Below are 22,911 nucleotides of genomic sequence, written 5' to 3' on the forward strand. Positions count from 1 at the left end.
ACAGATGGTTACTCTACAGTTCCATGGTAGTGAAGCCAGAAGCCACTTCCGGGTTTAGTTTGTACGCGGTGACGTCAGGACGACGTGAGATCTCACACAACCGCATTGTTGTTGGGGGAAGAGAAGCTCGGGCAGCCGCTGAGCTCTGCCGCTTCTAACTGCTTCCGAACAGCCCTACATTGATCAGTATTTATCCTGATCAACTGATCAATAACGCTCTGAAACTGGCTCCGTCGCCCTGGATACCTGTCGGCCACTCTCAAGTTTAACTCGGTTCAGCGCGAGCCGCAGCCGCTGTTGGATGAGCGGACTGAATGTGGATTTAACTGCCGCTTCGCTCCGCAGGCCGCACCGCCATTGCTGCTGTTTTTATAAGCTGAATTCGTGATAATACCGAGGTAAGTTCAGCCTCACTCCGCCCATATCTCTTTAATATAAACACCCTACAGTCTGGGCTGGTTTGAATCCAAAACCAGTCCGCGCTGCTCTTAGGAAAAGCTCCTTTTTTTCCAAACGAGGCAGTTTCTTGTTGTGTTGGTCGCCATATTTCCTTCCCCCTTCAGTTGTAATGCTAGCAGGCTAACGTTAGCCCAGTTTGTGGACGGAGTGTCCTAATGCGTTTAACTGGCCACCAGAGAGGCCGCCGCCTGATCCGAAGACGCCACCAGGTCGTCTTTTAGTGTAACAGATCTGTGTTTGGCACACCCCTTCAAAGCTGTCTCGATTAATAACGAAGATCAACGTTGTGGTTTAGTAAATGGGTGCTAACGTTAGCTTGGGTGGCCAGCATGCACAATATGACCGAGAGAAACCGAACGAGCCGCAGCTGCTGTTAGCCGATAATATCCGACAACAAGCAGCTCTCGGCGGCTTCAGTCAGGCTAGCTGAGCCGCCCGTGGGCTCGGTGCGGAGGTGTGCTGCTCTGTGCGTTTCTGTCATTCACCCAGCGAACCGTTATCACAGTCGGTTTCCGCCCCCTTTAAAGGGATACTTTGCCCGATATTCAAACAACTGTGTATGATAATAATATTGGTAGTATATTTAAATGAATTATGTTAAACTTTCCTCCATCTTACCAGCCCCCAGATCTCCCTACTCACAGGTTAGCAGAAAACAACTCCAATGATGCGTTTTGCATCACTTGGAGTATTTCTAGGGCTGTGCTCGATTAAAGAAATTCTTAGTCAACACTCATTCAATTGTATTGACTAATCGATTAGTTGATTTAATCGACAGATCTGTAAATCTGAGTTTCTCCGCAAAGAATCATGCAAAAGCACCACTTTAATTCTTGTGTTTACCAGAGATGTGCTTGTACATTTCTTGGAAATAAGTCGTTCAGCATGAAAAAAGCATAAAACCTGACTAATCGACTAAAGAAATCTAAGTTGACTAAGACCAAAACGACCGATTAGTCAACTAATCGACTAAGAGGGAGCAGCCCTAAGTATTTCTACTGACCCTACAGCTGTTGCTGCATAGACTGTAACGTTATATAAAGCTGGAAGACGCCTCTCTGTGTTAGATTTCACATACACTCTTGGTTGCCGATGTTGTTAATAATCTCTTCCCAATTTTGGATCACATTAATGTTGCAATCCATAGACTGTACTATACCCACGTCCTCCCAATGTACAAAAAAGTGAAGCCAAAATATCCCGGAAACGGGCGCTGCCAACTTGTAATTTTGAAACTAGACGCTGTGCGGTAGTCATCGGCGGTGAACAACTCTAAGGGACCGTTTGGTATTTATGGAATGGACCACTGGAGGAAAATAGGGGAGGGTCATGTCTTTTTATTCTTTGTTGATGGGAGGGTCATCCCATTTTTTTTTTTGTCTGGGGGGGAGGGTCACCCAACTTTTGTATTCATGGGAACATCAAAATTTCAAAGTGGCTTGTTTGATGCATATTTATCCATGTAGCTCTCTCAGTCTCTGCCCCTATCACTAGCAGATGGGTCCCTCCCTGTTTAATCAGCCAGACAATTTTGAGTTGTAGCTTTAGAGACCGTGGGATTTCCCATACTGAATAAATCCCAGTCGCACATATAAACACAAAACTGCTTTGCTAGCTCCATCGTGTTGTAACTAAGACATCTTCTGAAAAAAAAATGTCGCCGCCATTCTATCGATGCTTTCAATGCAGACAAGCTCGCTCGATTGGGGATTACATTTCACTGGAATTGTACCTTCACATATAAAGCTGCAAGATTAACTTCAGGGTACAATTGCATACTGGTTTTAGTTGCGCAAGAGAACAGGGTTAGAAACAACTTCATTGGCCAAGTATGTTGACACTTTGTTTTCAGGTGCTCTCAACCAGTGGTGGAAGAAGTACTCAGATATTTTAAGAAAGTAAAACAAAAGAGCAATACCTCAGTTTACTGCATTCAAGAACTTACCTACAAGTATTGGAATCAAAATATACTTGACGTACCAAAAGTTCTCATTATGCAGAATGACCCATTTAATTGCTCAAATTTGAGGATTTTAATACTTGAGTCAACAGTCAGACAGTGCTATGTAATCCCCTTACATGGACTATAAAAGGCACAGCAGTTTTTTCAAGACTTCTTACAGTTGTTTTTGTACAAATCACTATACGTAGCGGTCTAATGCTCATGTGGAAACCCTCTTATATGAAGGTGCGGTAATTTAGTAGTCTTTTTTTTGCGTTCTTTGATTTATATTAGTGCTGTCAGTTAAACGCGTTAACACAAACCCATTTTAACGGTGTGAATTTTTTTTATCGCGAGATTAATGTTATTTTTGGCCTAGCAAACGTTTTTTTCACATGCTGTTGCAACAACTAGTAACGTAAGAAAAACTACAACACCACACCGGATCTAGCTAGACCGGAAACAAAACAACAGGCACGCCGCACACAATTGTGTGGGCTTGCGAGCCGGCCAAAGAGTAGCAGGCTAACTTTACGTTTTGAGTGGATTTTTTAAAGTATAATTTTAGAAAAACTAATATTTAAAAAAAGACATGATGTGCATAACAGTCAAAGAAGTTTACTTTAGGTAAACAATTCAGTACACAGAAAATCAAACTGCCAGTTTGGGATTGTGGTTCCCAGGTTCTTAGTGAGCTAATGTTGATATGCTAAAGTAGGCCAAAGTTCAGCCATAGCTAGGCGAGGACACTAGTGGTGTGTCTCAGCATAGCCATCTAGCGGTAGGGGGTTCAAACACAACATAAACGTGAACCACTGTCTTACATGAATATTTTTTAATGTTTAAAAAAAACATTGCCTTTTTGAAAATCGATACAGTATTGCAAAATAAAATATCGCGATACTCAAGTGTATCGATTTTTTTTCTTTCTTCTCTTTCTTACACCCCTAGTCCTGTTCTCTTTATTTGTTTTTATACTGTCCAACCAGTAAAACATGTCCTGTTCTGTAGACATGGTCCTTATTTATTTATTTTATATATTTATTGACCAGTTCAATATGACCGTCAGTTGAAATAAACCTTGTGTTGTATTTGTTGTGAATCTATTTTGATGCGTTTTCCCATAAGTTTTGTAATTTTACATATGTTTCAAAATATCTAAATTAATATCGATATCGCAATATCACATTTTCTCAATATCGTGCAACCCTACTGACAACGTTGTTCAAATGTGTCTGGTGTTTCAGGGTCTTTACGATATCAAGATGAAGAAGAAGAGTCGACATCACAGACCTTCGGTGCTGAAGAGGGACTCGTCTCCCATCAAGCCGTCGCCCAACCGGGAGACGCTGACGTACGCCCAGGCCCAGCGGATCGTGGAGCTGGAGGTGGACGGCCGCGTGCACCGGCTCAGCATCTACGACAAGCTGGACGTCATCGCCGACGACGACCCCACGGCGCAGGAGATCATGGAGTGCAACAGCAACAAGGAGAACAACGAGAAGCCCCAGCAGGTCCTGGTGCGCTCGGTGCGCCTCAAAAACAACCAGCAGAAGAAGAATGCGGCGCTCGTGGCCTCGCACGCCAGCGCCGGCACCGGCACCACCACCACCACCGCCGCCACGCACGGCAGCACCGGCGGCCTGTTGGAGCCAAAGGTTAGAACGGTTGAATACAACCTGCCGGTGGTGCCGAGGCGGCCGGCGGCGTACTTCAAGTACACGGAGCGGACGGAGGAGGAGCTGGACGACGAGGTGGAGTACGACATGGACGAAGAAGACTACGCCTGGCTGGAGCTCCTCAACGACAAGAGGAAGAGCGAGGGCGTCAGCCAGGTGTCCTACAACCTGTTCGAGTTCCTCATGGACCGCTTCGAGAAGGAGTCGCACGCGGCCACACAGGGCCAGAGCGACCTGCAGTCGCTGGTGGACGAGGACGCCGTCTGCTGCATCTGCATGGACGGCGACGGCGCCGACAGCAACGTCATCCTCTTCTGCGACTCCTGCAACATCGCCGTGCACCAGGAGTGCTACGGCGTGCCGTACGTCCCCGAGGGCCAGTGGCTGTGCCGCCACTGCCTGCAGTGTCCGTCGCGGCCCGCCGACTGCGTCTTCTGCCCCAACCGAGGCGGCGCCCTGAAGAAGACCGACGACGAGCGCTGGGGCCACGTGGTGTGCGCCCTGTGGGTGCCCGAGGTCGGCTTCTCCGACACGGTTTTTATCGAGCCCATCGACGGCGTCCGCAACATCCCGCCGGCGCGCTGGAAGCTCACCTGCTACCTGTGCAAGGAGAAGGGCGCCGGGGCGTGCATTCAGTGCGACAAGATCAACTGTTACGCCGCCTTCCACGTCAGCTGCGCCCAGAAGGCCGGCCTCTACATGAAGATGGAGCCCGTCAAAGAAGTGACGCCGTCCGGCGGCGCCACCTTCTCCGTGAAGAAGACGGCCTACTGCTGCAGCCACACGCCCGAAGGCTGCGACTGCCGGCAGCTCAACATCTACGAGGAGCCCCATCCGAAAAACGGCGCCTGCCACAAGAGGGCCGACAAGAGGGGCAAGTCCCGGGCCAAGGGCTGGCACAAGAAGAAGAGTAAGAGAGGGGAGCCTGAACCAGAACCTGAACCTGAGACCCCCAACAGCTCTGGGCCCAGTATCACTGCCTCAAGGTAAGCGGCAAACACAGTTTATTCAGTTGAAGTTAAAACTGAGAGAGAAAAACACACTTGAGTGGACTGAGTATTGATTATTAATTCATGTGAGAGGTGCATTCTGGGAGTCTTGTTGTCCTCTGGTCAAATTCGACCCATTTTCAAAAAGTTTCTATATCAGAAATTTGGGTTTCTTTCAACCAAATTGATCAACCAATAAAATAACGTGGATGGTTCCGTGCAACGCTCTTCACAAGTAAAATAAATGATCAGTTTACTACTTTCACTGAGTTTGGGTGTTTTATTGAATTTGAGAGCATTTGAAAAATAACCGATGAAAGAATGTTGAAAAAAGTGTCAGAAAAAGCTTCAAAATTTGTAAAAAATGAAATCGCAGAAAAAATATTCAACAAAACATTGAAAAAAAGTGACAAAAACATCAATTGCCCAAAACGTTGGAGAAAAAAAAGTTTTAATTTCACATTTTCGAACAAGACTCCCAGAATGCATCTCAAGTGTGTTTTTTTTCTCTCTGTTTTAACTTGAACTGAAGAGACTTTCTAACTCCTGATTGTTAACAAAAAATGCACTGGAATAAAAACCAACACAATCCAAAACCATCCATAAAATGGACATTTTTCCGGCCGCGATAATTTCCATTTAAAAATGATCGAGCTCATTTTTATTTGTCATGCGATTAATTGATTTATTGCATATTGCGACAGGCCTATTTGTGTGTTGCATGTTTATGTGGTGGTCTCCAAAGTTTTTTAAGGATGTCCTGCCTCTTAGACTGTAAGCCTAGTTTACCTACGGGTACCAATAAAGGAACCTGAACCGGATGAGAGGAGGCTGTGTTTCTGCTCAGGCTGTCCCTTAGGAAATGATGAGTATTTATTGATTATTATCTCCCCTGTTTCCCCCCGTGGGTCAGTTTCGACACCATCCTGAACCAGGTGGCGGTCCAGAGGAAGCGGGTGTTTGTGGAGCGGGTGCTGAGCTACTGGGTGCAGAAGAGGCAGTCGAGGAACAACGTGCCGCTGATCCGCCGGCTGCAGGCCAACCCTCACCCGCCCAAAGTCAAGCCGATGGTCAGTTTTTTATTTTTTTTATTTCATTTCAGGACAATGCACATAAGATGAACATGTACAACAGTACACGTAAAAAAATGCCAGACTGAAGCCCAAGAGCTAATTTCCATCTGCAGTCCGTTTAAAGTTGCAATAAAAAGGAAAAAAGATATACAGTAGTAACATTTGCAATAAAACAGGGAGAAAAAGGAAGAAACAAAAAGGAAAACAGCACAATTCAGTAGTAAGTGTTAAAACGGAGACACAATTCATTAGTATGCTCTACTGGGCTAATACGGTTAGCTAACATACAGTTAGAGGTGGTTGCACGTTTGGATAGCTCTAAGCCACACCTTTACTTGGCTCTTAAAGGTGGCCAGAGTGGGACATTCCCTTATAATTGGGGGTAGTGTGTTCCTTAATGCACTACCTTTTAATAGATAGTGCATTATGGCTGAAGGAGGTTTTTCTAAAAGGAACCTCACAGTCCCTGTTTACAACAGCTCTGGTGATCCGAGTCTGTCTGTATTTAATAAACTCTAACAGAGGGGGGGGCGCCAAGCCATGTAGTACTTTAAAGACTAAGCATACTGAAGAAAGTGCTGCCAACGCTCGCCGCAGAACAATATCTTTTAGTAGGGCCGGGACGATGGGCTTTTGTCCCGGTTCGATTCTTTCACCGTGCACGGCAGGGTCGCACGATATCGACAAAATGTGATATTGCGATATCTATTATGAATATTGCGATATCGATGGGGCTGGGTATCGTTCAGAATCTGTCGATCCGGTGCCAATTTCGATACCTCAGTTTCGATACCGATTCCTAACGATACTATTTTCGATACCATATGTTTTAAAATCCATTTCAACATCAACAAAAATACATCAAACACAAAGCTTTTATTTTCCACCTTAATTGTGAATCAAAACAGTTCTCAAAATTAAAAAAATTCTGGTAAAACTGTTCACTCAGAGTACCATCAATAAAAGTGCCTTGCCTTGCAAGCTCAGCCTGTCAGTCAGTCATCAGGGCAGAGAAACCACCGTTGTGGCTGCTTGTCTAAGAGGAAGTGTAACGTCAACAGCACCGCGACCGCTTTCAGCTCGCCATTAATATCACATCGCAGCAAACGCTGTCTGCGTCAAGTTTTAAAAAACGGTAACCACACTTGAAACCAACCGTGACTCTCTGTGACTTCAACAAGACTGCAGACACTACTGCAGTACTCCGTCCACACCTCTCCGTGTGTGTGTGTGTGTGTGTGTGTGTGTGTGTGTGTGTGTGTGTGTGTGTGTGTGTGTGTGTGTGTGTGTGTGTGTGTGTGTGTGTGTGTGTGTGTGTGTGTGTGTGTGTCAGAGCTCCGCTCTGTGTCAATATGCAGAGAGGACAGATACGCTTGCGCTTATGCGCTCAGACGCTTTTGGAACCGAAATTTGGCACCGAAAGAGAAAGAATTTTTTGATACTCATAGGATTGGAGTATTTTTCGATACCATAAAAGTATCGATGTTCGGTACCCAGCCCTAGATATCGATATTAATTTAGATATTTTTAAACGTATGTAAAATTACAAACGTTATGGGAAAACGCATCAAAATAGATTCACAACAATACAGTGCACACTGAGACTTATGGACGGCTCCGTGGTGCGGCTGGACCACAGTCCATATTCGGTCGTGGATGAAAAATATTCAATCTGTCTGACTCCAAACTCTGCCTGCAGAGCCTTTCTGCACCGTTTCTAAAGTTGCGGGATGGGGTTACTTTTGGCCACTAAAGTTTCCTCTTCAATCTCTGTTATTTTGTCTTCTCCCTGAGCAACACTCATTTTCTTACTTTTGCATTTCTTTCTTTTGCTCCACTGACTCCCTTCGCTCTCTCTTTAGGTCCTTTTCTTTTCTTTCGCTTCTCTGATTTGTTCCGTTTTTTTTGTCTGTCTATCTATTTCTTCACTTACACTGTCACTCTGTCGAAATACGCACCCATGTCCCGTGGTACGCCCCGTAGAGTTTCTCACGTAGTGGACCCGTGCGCGTGGCACGGTAACTGGCCAATGAAATGATCATTACAGCGTTTCAAGCGGGCTCTAAATCAAACAACTAAGCCACACAGCCAACGCTCCACAAAATAAACAAAATATTGCATACTTATCACTTTCGATATAATATTGAGCAACGTGATATCGCAATAACGATATCGAGTCGATATATCATGCACCCCTAATACACGGGTGCCGTTTCGATTTGTATTGCGATTTTCATCTATTTGCAATTCTAGAAGTATTGCGGTTCGATAGCATTGCGAGTTTCTTTTCCTTCTTTAACAAAAACAAAAGTTGAATAATGCACTTTTAGAGACAATAAATCGTGAGACATTTCTCAAAAACTAATTGTACGTGTTAGGGACTCAGTCTGACATTTATTTCATTTGTCAAGAAGTACATAACGGATTTTCTGCTTTCTGTTCGTTTTGCTGGAGACGTCCAAAGTAAACTGTTGAGTTGTGGAAATTGTTGAGTTGAATCACTGGTAGATAAAATAAATATTGATTATGGGCAAAGAAACCATATTCCTAACTGTCTCAAATGAAATCATGACACATACGTGAATCTATTTCTCTCCCCCCCTCCCCAATGTTCTTTAGTGTCACACTTTACTGACTTGAAGTTTGTGCGTTCTCCGCAGGACCGCGCCGAGTCGAACCAGGCGCTGAAGGAGCAGCTGAAAGAGTGGCACCGCCTCCGCCACGACCTGGAGCGAGCGCGCCTGCTGCTGGAGCTCATCAGGAAGAGAGAGAAGCTGAAGAGAGAGGAGGTTAGAGTCACGTCATCATTTACCGCTTCCCCGTTTTCTCCAGCTCAAAGCTTTTATTTGAAGTCAAAGTATCTGCAGATAATGACGAAAGGGCTTCCTGTCTGGATTAAAAAATGTTTTTGTTTATTTCCAACCACCTGCCTGCAGCCATAAGACATTTCTTTTAGTAAAAGGTTTGTTGTTCACACTTTATCAGCTTAAATAAGTAACGTTATTCAGTGTTTTCCCTAGGTTTGTGGGAGACTTAGGTGCATATATTTGGTGGGGGGTTTGGGGTAGATATGGCCTGATACCATTTTTTGCTTCCCGACACCGATTCCAATACCTGAACTTGTGTATCGGCCGATACAGAGTACCGATCCGATACCAGTGTGTCATATATTTTATTATGTTTTAACAACTGTATACTACTATCCCTGTATGGATGTGATATGATTTCTATCTTTTTGTCGGTCTGGCTCAGGTTAAACTCTTTGTGAAACATGAAAAAAACACAAACAATGAATGCCCCAGAACTTTATTTTATTCTCCAGTTTGACAGTCAGTTATAATGGAAAAAGAACATAAATAAACTACTTTAACGTAGATTTTCTTTAGGGCTTTACTACGTGGTATCAGATCGGTGCATAAACTCCAGTACTTCCCGATACCAGCGTTTTAAGCAGTATCGGCGCCGATACCAATACTAGTATCTGTATCGGAACATCTCTAGTTTGGGGGTCTTTCCTCAAAAAAATTTAATTTTTTTAATTGAAAAAAATATGCAATTTGACATAATTTTGGACAGTTATTGCCACCATATCTGTGTCTAAAATGTGGGAAAAGCTAGAGCAGATAATACGTAACAACTTAAAGACAAAACTTGCTAAAGAAGTCCAACTACAATCATTATATCTGAGAAAAGTCTTTGTTAGTTGGATTCTTTTTTACACTGTTTTTGGCACTTTTCGCATTCCTTCAGCTGAGGTGCTGCACCTAAGACTTATAATGGCAGGGAAAACCCTGTAATGTATTCATCATGGCATAGTGGCTGTCACTTTCACCAAAACCTCCAAGATTTCGCAGACCTAAATGGGATCTGCGTGGGGTTTCTCAGCAGTGATCCAGAATGAAAATCTGCAGAATTGTCTGTGTGACTACTTGGGGCGGACATGTGATCAACAAAGCAACATTTTTTTTTTAAAGCAAAGTTTAACTTTTCTCGTTTACTTGCAGATTTTGTGTGGCCCTGCTGATGAGTTAGGTGTATTCAGACTTGAATGTGAAGTGAGCGTTGCGCCTCACAAATGTGACCTCAAAAGCCCCAATGTACTCCTGCTGTCATCGACTGTTTGTACAATAAACACTGACCTCGGGAACATTCCCAGCAAAGAAGGGGGACACAGTTTGACTTTGTGCGCGTGTTCTCCCGCCAGATGAAGCTGCAGCAGTCGGCGCTGGAGGGCCAGCTGACCCCCTTCAACATCCTGCTGAGAGCCGTGCTCAGCCAGCTGCAGGAGAAGGACCAGTACAGTATCTTCGCTCAGCCCGTCAACGTCAAGGAGGTCTGCCACCATTTATCAATTAACAATCTGCTTTACTGTCCCTCGATTACATTGTGGCACGCTGTGGTCCAATAACGGTCAGCAGCCAGGGTTACTACATCTGGTATATAATGTGATTTACATTCAAGTCCTGGAAAGTAACTAAATGGACCAAAGTGTCCAGGAAACGCTTAGTCTGGCTCTCACCAGACCAAGCTCAACCTATTAAGGTTGAACATTAGTCTGGGGGAGCCTGCTCTGTATTTTCTACTGCACAAGAGGCGTGATCAACGGGCATAGTTCAAATGACTCTGTGCGCGAGTGGATAGTCCTTCAGCCAATCGGACCAACGATCCGGGTGACGTAGCAGCGACAGCGGCATCAACGGGTTGCTGCGCTTCGGTGGCCGCGCCACGTTGAATGTAATCAAAAAGCTGCTCGCCGTTGCTGCACTATCGTCATCGTTTTAAACCCGCCAATAGCGCGCCAGATGGATAAGCCAGTTTTTGCCAATATAAAATACTTTGTAGTAGGGCTGCGCGGTATGAAGAATATATCTAATTGCGATTATTTTGACTGATATTGCGATTGCGAAATCGGAGGGAATGATCCTTTTTGTACCATTATTCTCATTTTGTTTGTGAGGATCTGTTTTAAAAAACAGTAACTTTAGTGTGTAGGATACGATTTGTAGGCCGGGACGTCTCTGCAGCACTGAATCCTTAATTCAGAATGGGCAAACACATATTTTGTCTTTAACGATATTGCACCCCCCCTTTTCATTCGGATTTTGCACTAGTCCCTATTTCGATAAAATTGTGATTGTGCAGACCTAGTTGGTAGCTGTTACTTCCGTTCGGTGGGAGCTGCGTTGTGAAGAGAGACAGCGCTGGGTGGGAGAGAGAATCACTTGAGTAACTCAAGGTTAGTTGTGCAACTCCAGTAAGTAGACAAGGCTATTTTATTCACTTTAAAAATCGGGTGAAGTGATTATTTTCACTGGGTCCTTAATAAATGAGTCATGACAAAAGAATTTTCCATGAATCCTCTATGTTAGCGGTTATAACGTTACCTAGCATGTTTGGTAGCTTGTTGGATACGTTAGCTAACTTGCTAATTCCACCCAAGGGGGCAAGGGAGCGTCTGGAATGCGTAGCTCCTATGGCGCCATTTTGGTGCTAAGATCACCCGCCGTTAGCATTCCATTGACCGCCATTCATTTTGACGTCACTTTGACAGCGAATAACTTTACATCTGAAGCGTTTAAAGACTCTATTTGTCCATTGTTTATTTCTAAAGAAACACGACAATGTATAAAAGGCTCCATTACCTTGTACCTCACGTTATGGCTCCGTAGAAGACGCTTTTGTAAAAATAGGCTAACGATTGCATCATAACCACGAGACTTACTGTCGCACAGTAGAGGAATTACCGTATAGTACAGGAGAAGCTCGCAGGCAGTTTGGACTTACATGAGCTGTTTAGGTTTAATTACTAATGTTAACTAGCATTTTAGTTAGCAATAATTAGCCTGTGCTTATGTTATCTCCTTACATATACCTACACTCTCCGTCTCTGTAAGATTGGGAATGATTGAGATTTCTCTTGGCACAGCTACCAGAAGACTTACCACTTTCAGACACGTTGCTCACGTCACATTTACATTGTCTCTCTCAGTTGGAGGCTGCGCAGTAAAGCAAGAGATCACCGGAAAAGTGCTTCTAATATCCTTCACTGGTCTCCGTCCAGAGCAACGGGGTCTGTTGGTCCATTATATACTGTCTATGATTCCACCCAACAAGCTTTCACTGGTTACAGAAAATGCTAGTTAGTTAGCTTTCTTCAGGGTTCATACGTTTTGAAAAAAACTGCAAAAGTTATGGAATTTGAAAAATGCAAATTCCAGACCTGGAAAGGTTTTGGAAACATAAAAAGACCCAGAAAGTTTTGGAAAAGTCATCGACTTTTTTTTAACTCCGTATAATATGTGATTAATAAATGTATTTCACGTCGTCCTAACCTCAACGTTCTATTACGAAGCCCACTATGAACCACATACATTATCATTCATTTTATTGTTAAACCTCTGAGGGTAAACTTTAACACAGATTTTTATTGTTATTGTATAAGGTCGACTGACATTTTCAGGAATACATAGTCATGGAAATTTGCCAAAAAGTATTGGTTAAAATACGAATGAACCCTGTTTCTTGCTAGGGGGTTCAGTTCTCAGTTCAGCATCATCTGTATTAGTGAGAAAATTTAAAGTGAATAAAATCGCTTGCCAGCCTTCTTACTGGAGTTCCATAACTAACGTTACACATACTGTATTCTGTACAAGTGTAATTTTGGCTGTATTATTTGTGTCCCCTTCAAACATTTCTCGAGAAATTTCATGTTTATTGTCCCCTCCCCCAACTGTTAGATGAACACATGGGTGACGTTTAATTCTACCTGAGAACCGATGTCTGTAACGAATGTGAATCCCTGTAAATCTTCTGCCGCCCCCCCATCATGTCCTGTGCTCCGTCTCCGGCAGGTTGCGGACTACCTGGACCACATCAAGAACCCCATGGACTTCTCCACCATGAGGAAGCGCATCGACGCTCACGAATACCGCAGCCTGGAGGAGTTCGAGGCCGACTTCGACCTCATCATCTTCAACTGCATGAAGTACAACGCCAAGGACACGTTCTTCTACAAGGCAGCTCAGCGGATGCAGGACCACGGCGGAGCCATCCTGCGCCGGGCCCGCAGAGAGGCCGAGCGAATCGGCTTCGACTTCCCCAGCGGGCTGCACCTGCCCGAAGCCCCAAAACTGGAGACGCCACCCCCCTTCTCCTGGGAGGACGGTAAGTCGAGTGATCGTCAACCCTGGTGTTGTCTTCCTGCAACTTTTTGTTTTTCTGGGTCAAATTGTAATTTTAATTACATTTTTCAACGTTTTTGTCGTCTTTTTCAACACTTCTGTTGCTTTTCCACCAATGTTTTTTGTCACTGTTTTCAACGTTTTTGTCACTTTTCCTGATTTTTATTTTTTATTTTTTTCACTTTTTGTCATTTTTTTCTGCACCTTTTAATGTTTTTGTGGGGTTTTTTCCCCCCGTTTTGGAAGCTTTTTACAACGTTCTATTGTTTTTTTTCCTCCAAATTCTATAAAATTGAATAAAACATGTGAAGAGCGTTGTAGGAAGCCATCCACGTTATTATTATTTATTTTTTTATTTGGTTAAAGGAAACCCAAATTTCTGATGTAGAAACTTTTTAAAAATGAGGACATCAGGAGGGTTAAGAAAAAAAACAGAAAAGCTATCAACGACGGGTGTCCAGGAAAATCTCCACTGCAAAGATTTGTTTGTTAAGTTGTCCAACGTTTTAAACTGAATCTCTGTTTTTCTGGGTCAAAATTAAAAAATAAAATTGGTCGACACTTTTTCTCACTTTTCCTGACGTTTTTGTCACTTTTTTCAAATTTGTTTGTCACTTTACCTGATGTTTTTGTTGGGTTTCTTTTGCGTTTTTTTATTTATTTTTTTAACGTTTTTGTTCTTTCTTTTCACCCCACTTTTTTAAAACCCCCCCCCCCCCATATTTGTAGTCTTGTATTTAACCTGATTATATCCTAGACTTTATATAAAGATGGGCGACGCGTCTCCGCTTCCTCCCACTGTACCAAAGTACAGTAAAGCCAAAATAAACCGGCTATGGCCACTGCCAAGTTTTACCTTTTGGAGCCAGCTCGGCTGTAAGAGCGCTGCAGTGTTGTAATGACTGATGATGTCACCGTCTGTCTCTCAGTGGACCGGCTGCTGAGCCCCGCCTACCGCCGGCTGACCCCTCTGGAGGATCAGCTGAAGGCGCTGCTGGAGAAGCTGGACCTGAGCACGGCCATGAAGCACAGCCCGTCCCGCAGCAAGAGGCTCAAGCTGCTCAAAAACCATCATGGAGGTCCGCAGCGAGCTGAGCCTGAAGAAGTCCCTCCGAACGCCGCCACCCGCCCCCCCGGAGCCAAGCCCGCCCCCCGCCGAGTCCGAGCAGAAACCACTACCCGAACCGCTGGCGGAGCCCCGCACGCCTCCGGAGGAGAAGCCTTTACCTCCGCCAACGTTAGAGCTGCTAACCTCACTGTCGCAGCTCGGCAGCTCGCCCGCTGCCTCGGAGCCGCCCCCTCCGAAGGCCGCCAAACCCAGCACGGACCACGCTCCCGCGGAGCTCGGCGGCGACACCGACACGTCTACCTCAGCGCCCGCGCCTAACGGGCACGTGCTTCCCAACGGCGTCATCCACACCGAGGCCTCCGGCGCCTGCAACCGACGGAACAACGTCCTCTTCCGCAAGTCCAAGAGCGCCAGCCCCCAGAAACCACCCAAGACCCAGGAGGCGCCGGCTGTGTCGCCGCTGCCCCTGGGCACCAAAACCTTCCTGTCGGTGGTGATCCCTCGACTGGAGACGCTCCTCCTGCCGAAGAAACGAACGCGCAGCAGCAGCGCCGAGGAGGACGAGGAGTCGCCGATAAAGCGCCTCGGTACAGGTAAAAGACTCCGAACGGTTGTCCGTGTTTCAGCAACAAAAAAATAAATAAAAAAATCCCCCGTGACAAAACATGAACTTACATGTTACAGAAATCATTACTGTTGTGCCCATAACCCTAATCTACGCTGTGCCACGTTCCCTGCGTCTGGTCCCTTCAGGAATAGCAAACGGTTTCGTGGTGGAGGAGGAGGAGGAGGAGGACATCTCGCCGTCTCCCCGCCTGCTGGAGCCTCGCCGCCGCTGTGCCTCCGAGTCCAGCATCTCTTCCAGCGGAAGCGTCCTCTGCAGCACGAGGTGAGTTTGGGGTGGGGGAGGAAACCTCCCAGAGTTCCAGTATCGCTGAAAAATAAAATGCACAACTACACAACAAACCATTCCAGGGCTCGAACGATACAGTTTTTCAGGACCGATACAGATTATTAGTTGTTAATGAATAAATAAAAACAACGTTAATTTACACAACTATTTAGCAACAGCAAGTAACAGTTGAAAATAGGGGCAAGGTTGCGCGACTTTGACTTTGTGCGCTTAGATCGTTAAAATAGGGCCCTTTGTCTGTAAAAGGTGCTATATCAAATAAACTGTGGGAAACTAAGCATGTTTTATTTGTAATGGTGGCAGCAATAATGACATCAACTCAAACCAACAGGAGAGACCTGAAACTTGCTGCAGAGACGTAATCCATCCCCCGTCATCATTTAGTCTAAACTTCGTCCTTTTGACGGATTTTAAAAAGAGCATTTTCCTTATCTCGCTTTTCTTCCGGGTCTCTTTCAGCACCGTCATCGTGTCTAAAAGCGGTAAAGGGCGGTCGCCGGCGGCCCGCCGGAGCACCGTGGACGACAAAAGCACCCTGGTGGCCTGCATCGAGAACGGAGAGTTCCCCAAAACCGCAAAGATCTCTCCAGGTGAGCAGAGCAGCGTCGGCTCCGTGTCGTCCGATGAATGTGCATGAAACTGCATGGCACGCTTTGATTGGTCAACTCTGTCTCTCTGTCTGCCAGTTTACTAAACTAATTAAAAATACCTTTTTTTTATTTTTTCCTTACATCACTTTTCTCTTTTTTTGCTGTTCCACCTGTGTGACCCAAAGAGCAGTGAAGTCGATTCTTCAGTCATGGTTCTGATCTTAAAAGTCTTTTTAAAATATAATCTTGAAAATGGGATTTTACCAAACGCCACTGAGTCTCAAACTGAAGTCCAGGGGCCTCCGAAGTCCTGGATGAAGTCAGCAGCAGTTTTTGTTTTTTAGCCGTATAGGAAGTGGTAAATGTGCAAAGAGTCCAGAAACAGGAAACCTGTGATTGACAAGGAGGAAGTGAAGGGGACGCCCGTTATTTTCTGTGGGTTCCGTGGATTATTAGCTCATGTCACAGCCACTCAACAAACCCCACCAATCCATTTAGTCATTTAGCTGCTGTGCCGATTATCATAACATTTAACATGTAAAACTCTATTGTTCTTACTGAGGTCCGACTGGTGGTAAAGCATCATCATCAGCATCATCCGATTAAAGGGCTACATCCGGTGGAACATTAAAACCCAAAATACATAGCAGCAGAACATATGAAAAGTTGTTTAAAAGAACCTGCTAAATATGACACTGCTGGCAGTTCACAAGCTCCTCAGTCCAAATACTAAAAAGGTCCTGATTCAACTATGAAGTCGATAAACTCCAATTATTTTTCATGAGACGAATAAAAGTTTTGATCCCAAAAATGGGGAAATTACAGTGTTACAGCAGCAAAATATCAGACACACAGCATACATACAGAATATACATGAAATAATAAATAGGATAGAATACAAGAACAAATATTTTAAAATATATACAAGTTGGGAATAAAAATGTACACCTACTTAACTAGTATTGATAAAGATGTAAATAAACCTATTGGGCAAGTTGCACTTAGTGCAGTTGTCTATGATATTCAAATAATTGTCATTTTTCATGCAAAAATGGCAGAAAATGCCGTTTTCAGCCTCTCGAATAGAGATAGAAAAAAACATGAATGTCCCCGAGAGGCAGTTTGTTGTACAGTCCAGGCATATTGACACATAATCCACAACACAAACACTGAACCAGACTTCGACAGCACTATTTATCAAACACATAACATGCACACATCAATAAATAGAATACAATAAAAAGGAGTAAGTTTCACCTCCCTAAAAGGCCTAATGGCCTAAATAAATGAAACTACTGCAGTTTTTTTCTCGAATATTGGTCGGGGTTAGGCATTGACCTCGAGTGGTTAAGGTTAGGATAGCCGATTGGTCAGGGGATAGGACCTGAACAAATCGGGTTACGTTACCTTGCGTAAGCATGGACGCCTGGCCAATAGTAGTGTGTGAATGCTATTGAAGGGCGGGTCTTGGCGTGGCCATAGTAGGAAAAGAAAATTTGCGTCTAGGACGCCCCCGTCTGTCGCTAGCAATGATGACGCAGTGATAAGTGACGATTCTCTCCGACCAATCAGGAGTCTGCAGGTTTTCACGTCACCTTTTGGTATACTATACTACTTGGAACCTCGACGGAGGTGATACTAAAAAACGTACCTGTTGGCAGGTACCAGGGACTTGGAAAAACTAAAATGGCGAGTAGAGTCGAGTCGAGCAGGTACCATGTAATGGAAAAACGCCATACGTGACTCATCAGGAATCTTTTCAATTGCTTTTTTATTTTTTTATTTTTTTTAAGGTAATCTTTAAAAACAAATGTGTGTGTGTGTGTGTGTGTGTGTTTGCTCTGGTGTGTATGGCTGTGTGTTGTAGACTGGTTGTGCTCTGTTGAGTTGAATACTTGATAACTTGCTTATCGTTGTTCCTGTAGAGGTGTGGAAGCCCTCGGCTGCTTGTCCATTTGTTCTGGAGCCTCTTAAACTAGTTTGGGCTAAATGTAGTGGATATCCCTCCTACCCCGCCCTGGTGAGTGAGTGCTGGTCCCTCTCTATGTTCCATTACCCATCAGCCCCCTCTGCCATCGTCCGTGCGTGCTGTAGCTCGTGATTTGTGCTCACACAGCCATGCGGGAGCTTCCAGCTGGCCGATCATGGACTGCTTGTGTGTGTGTGTGTGTGTGTGTGTGTGTGTGTGTGTGTGTGTGTATGTGTGTGTGTGTGTGTGTGTGTGTGTGTGTGTGTGTGTGTGTGTGTGTGTGTGTGTGTGTGTGTGTGTGTGTGTGTGTGTGTGTGTGTGTGTGTGTGTGTGTGTGCGCATGCTTGTGCCTTCTGAGTGCTGGCTTTTTGCTCTGCGGCTGCCTGGCTACCCCCTGTTACTGTGAGGAAGCGGCTTCACTCAGTCTCCCCCCCGCTCTGTTTTTTTATTGGCCCGTCACAGATCATGGACCCCAGAGCGCGGAGGACGGGGTGTCAGCACAACGGGGCGGAGCTTCCCCAGCCGCCGCCGGACGTTCTCAAAGCCGGAGAGCGGATGCAGTTCAGGTCCGCAGAGAAACTCTTCCTCGTCCACTTCTTCGACAGCAAGCGCAGCTGGTGAGGAACTCGCCGACTCACTCAAAATTAAAAAAAGAGGATTCATAAAAAGGCGTTGTTAAAAGTCTGGCAGCTGCATTTTGGACACGTTTTGATAACCAAAGTATTTACAGTGTTTTGGTAGACCTGAGAAGAGAAAAGACTTACTCGAGATGAATGCATGGATCCTGCTTTGACTAAGTCCTCTTACATAACTGAAGATGAAAGGCTGACCGTGATTATTTTAACCCTTGTGTTGTCTCCCCATCAACCATGGAAAAAACACTTTTGTTGTTCCTATCTCTGTTTTATTCACTTTTTTAAAAGTTTATTAGATGTTTTGTTTTTGTTTTTCAAAATTTGTATCACTTTTTCTGACTTCTTTGTCGTGTTTATTCTTTTTAATTATTTTTTTTAATTATTTTTTTTTTTACATTTCCGGGGCTTATTTCGACATCACATAATTTTTTTTTTTTTTTTTAAACCGGGTCAAATTTGACCTGAAGACAACATGAGGGTTAATACAACTGGTAAAATGTAGATCTGCTTCCAAGAAAACACCCAAACATGACACCTGACTCTTAAGTTTTTGTGTTTTTCATTATGGGCTACACACATAATCAACTCAGTTTTGTTATATTTAAGAGATAAGACTGGTTAATCCACTCCCTTCTTTAATGCACGGACATGGTGAGTCACAGGACCATAGTCATCTGGGGGAAGAAATGCATCATCAGCATACAGGTGGTAATAAATGCTAAACTTACAGTTTACGGGAGCATCTGTATTACATTGTACACATTGACATTTCTTTCACAGATGTCTAATTTTATATGATCTTCTAAATGAAAACACTTTGTAGCACATTTCATATAAAAAGATGAAATAACGTGCTTTACAAAAGATAAAATAAATAATAGGAACATTTAAAAACAGCAAAACGCACTAAAAATAAATCAAAAAGGGTTTTAAAGACAAATACAGCTAAGTGGGCCCTCAGAGCGCAGACCTCCGCCAAGGCGTGCCCTATGTTTGAGGTAATGCACTGTGAACTTTCCCAGTCGGGAAGTAATTTTTCCGATTTAATCGGACGCCACGTGAATCCCAGGCAAACGCGCTTGCTCGCAATGTTGATAAAAGCCTGTATCTTGGCCCCATGCGACACCCTTCCACCGTATTTCATGAAAATCTGTCGTTTTTCTGTAATCCTGCTGACAAACCAACAGACAGACAAAGCGTGCCGAAAACATAACCTCCTTGGCGGAGGCAATTAATAAATATAAATAAATGAGTTCAAAATACAGCAAAAGTTTCTTGTTCGAAGAGATGAGTTTTCTTTTTAAAGTTGCCAGTGTGGAGGAACGGAGGAGCCGTTATCGCGAGTCAGCAGAACGCAGTGATTTGACAGAAACCTAAAAACTCTGAGGTCACTCATGTCGTCACGCTAGGGTTGCACGATATCGATTATGAATATTGCGATATTTTGATATTTTTAAACATACGTAAAATTACTAAACTTATGGGAAAACGCATCTAAATAGATTCAACACGAGGGTTATTTCAACTGACGGTCATATTGGACTGGTCCAACATGAATAAATAACTAAGGAGCATTTGTACAGAACAGGACATGCTAAAAAGAAATATAAAAAACATATTGCGTACTTATCTTTCAATATAATATTGCGCAACGTGCTATCGCTATAACGATATTGAGTCGATATATCATGCACCCGTACGTCACGCTGACCACTTGTTTCCTCTCTCCTCAGGCAATGGCTTCCTAAATCCAAGATGGCTCCCTTCGGGGTCAACCAGTCGCTCGACCAACTCAAGCTGACGGAGGCTCGCTCCTCCTGCATCCGAAAAGCTGTGCGGCTCGCCTTCGACCGAGCCATGAACCACCTGAACTGTGTCGGCGGCGGCGGGCCGGAGCCGAGCACCGGCCTCGCCGTCACAAACTGAACCCTTCTTCCCCCTCCTCCCCCCCCCCACACACTTACGAAATCCTCTCCATTATCCATCTCTCGTCTTTTAGCTTTGTCTTTTGAAAACCATCGCAACAGAGACGCTCAGTTTCTGCCTCATACGCACAACAAACACACACATACTTGTCATGTTTACCATTTCCTGCAAACTGGAACCACATCGTTTTCATGTCACACACACACACACACATACGCACACACACACACACACACACGTGTCTGTCCTCCCTCCCCCCCCCCTTGTCCGAAATACTGTAGCTTGTGACGTCCATCTTGTTTTGTCAAAAAGCTATGCAACGAAAACGACTCGGTTAGCGGGTGCAAAAAGTAGAAAGAGAGGGAGAAGAAAAAGAAATTCAAACCTGGGCTGTGAGGACTGAAAAAAATCACAGGTCGAAGCCTGTTGAATGTGTCAGTTTGACCTCTGACCTCCTTAAAAATGTGCTGCAAGACTGCTGCAACAATCTCACTGCCATGAAAATGTCCATCAGTGTGCGCGTGTGTGCGACTGCAGCAGCTCCTGTAAATATCCTGTACAAGGCCTGACACTAACTTATTCACTCCCTCAGTTTGTTCTTTTTTTTGGTACATTTGGTGTTCACATATTTATACGGTCGGAGGTGACGATCCACTGACGGTGTCGGTGTTTCTGCTGGTGCTATCTCTACACAGAGAAAAAAAACAACAAACATGCATAACTGTAACAAACATTTTTATTTCAGCTCCTTTTTTTTTACGGTTTTTGTAAGTTATTGAGTTCTCAAACTTCGAGATCTCTCGTCTTTGGCATTAATTGTTTTTGTGTGTTTGCATCATTTTTTTTTTTTTACCTGAATGTTTTTACTGGACTACTTTTTTTTTTTTTTTTTTTTTCTTCATTTGTACATATTTATATAAAATCTATATAGATGCTCTCAAAGTTTAAAATGCCTAAAGTGCATCATTCACACCGAAACCAAAAAATCTGCTGCCCACAAGTTTCCCACTAATTATTATTTTTTTTTTTTACAGTTTTTCAGGTTTTTAGCCTTTTTGTTTGTGTGCTGTGATGAGTTCAAGTCCTCCTATAAAACATCACAGAATCATCTTTTCCACCCGATCGGAGCTACAGGCGGCTGTAGGAGAGAAGAGAATGTGCCTGTACTAATTTATTGTAAAGCAGAAAATGTATATGCATTACTTTATAGAGAGAGTATTGTAAGAAAAATACTGCGGGCACACGAGGGGGGGCCAAATGTAGAGGCCCTTTCCTCCTCTTCTGTTTTGTGAGTTTTTATTTTTTTGGATTATTAATAGCATTAAATCTGAGAGGTGAGGTGATAGTGTTGATGTTTTATTTGGGCAGGGTAGCAATGGGTAGACTTCCTGTTTTGTTTGGCCCCTCTGGATGTGGATGTTGTGTGTAAATAGATTTGGTACTTTAGCTGATTCTCTGGGAAAAACCACAGTTATAGCCAACGGGAGCGGAAACCAGCCGACAGCAGGTCGGGATTTTTATACTAAAACACTGAAAAATTAAATATGTTATTGAATCACTGACTCAGCGTGTCCTGGTTTTATTATAATTATTAAATTAGATTTCAATACATCTTTCCCCTGCTTTTTTTATTTCAATCTTTATTATTACACTTTATTATTTTAAATTTATATTTATTATTACAATTTTTAAGTACATTTTATGAAAAACATATATTGTATTCATTACGTTTAGCTTTGAAATATTACCATTTATCTTTTTATTATCCTGGTTTTTATTTATTAAATATAATTACTTAAAGTTTGGGAGAATTATCTTGAAAATTTTTTTATTATCCTGTTATATTTTATTATGTTTTTTAAATTGTCTTGCTTTCACTTTATTTTTTTAATACTCTTTATTAAATGTAATTTTGTATTCTTCGGTTTTACACATTTGAAATTGAAATGTGCATGTGCACTGCCATAATTATAACCTACTTTAACACATTACGCACTAAAACTGAAAAGAGTAAAGTAAAATTACAAAAAAATACCAACATTACATACTGTATAACACTAAACCCCAAAAGAAACTGACGTAGGACTCATATCTGACCACACGGCGGCGCTGTTGTTCTGACTGTGAAACAGCTGATGACGCAGAAATGAAGAGGAAACTGCAGTGTCACTCAGCAGGACATGTTCCATGTGCTCTTCAAAATGATCGGAATCTTAAAAGGTGTTTTCAAAGCCAGACAAACCTGAGACGACGTGTGAACAGGAAGTATAATGTTGCCATGGAGTCCGTTAGTTAGCGGTGATCCCCATTTTAGCCTACTTTCTTTACACTGTCAGCAGTTTGCAAAAGTACTCGTGAAGAGCCTATTTTCAAGTCCAGCCGCAGATCCTTGATTGGACGGAGATCAGGGCCCATATATATCAAGCTTCTCAAATTGCCATTTCAAGTCTTAAGTCAACTTCAACTTTATTTGTGTCCCTGAAGGG

General features: G+C 43.6%; 1 protein-coding gene across 1 annotated transcript; it reads left to right on the forward strand.

Annotated features, from left to right (window-relative positions):
- Positions 1-90: 90 nt before the first annotated feature.
- On the forward strand, positions 91-21,987 carry LOC120564641 (bromodomain-containing protein 1-like). Its single transcript, XM_039809797.1, is given in 13 exon segments — positions 91-398; positions 3,649-5,066; positions 5,983-6,139; positions 8,803-8,931; positions 10,347-10,475; positions 12,994-13,306; positions 14,253-14,391; positions 14,393-14,985; positions 15,146-15,281; positions 15,765-15,895; positions 17,821-17,915; positions 18,327-18,481; positions 20,233-21,987. Coding segments are annotated over 12 exon segments (3,570 nt in total). The 5' UTR covers positions 91-398; positions 3,649-3,666; the 3' UTR covers positions 20,426-21,987.
- Positions 21,988-22,911: the final 924 nt, after the last annotated feature.

Source organism: Perca fluviatilis, chromosome 8 (genome assembly GCF_010015445.1).
Source record: "Perca fluviatilis chromosome 8, GENO_Pfluv_1.0, whole genome shotgun sequence".
NCBI classification, from domain to species: Eukaryota; Metazoa; Chordata; class Actinopteri; order Perciformes; family Percidae; genus Perca; species Perca fluviatilis.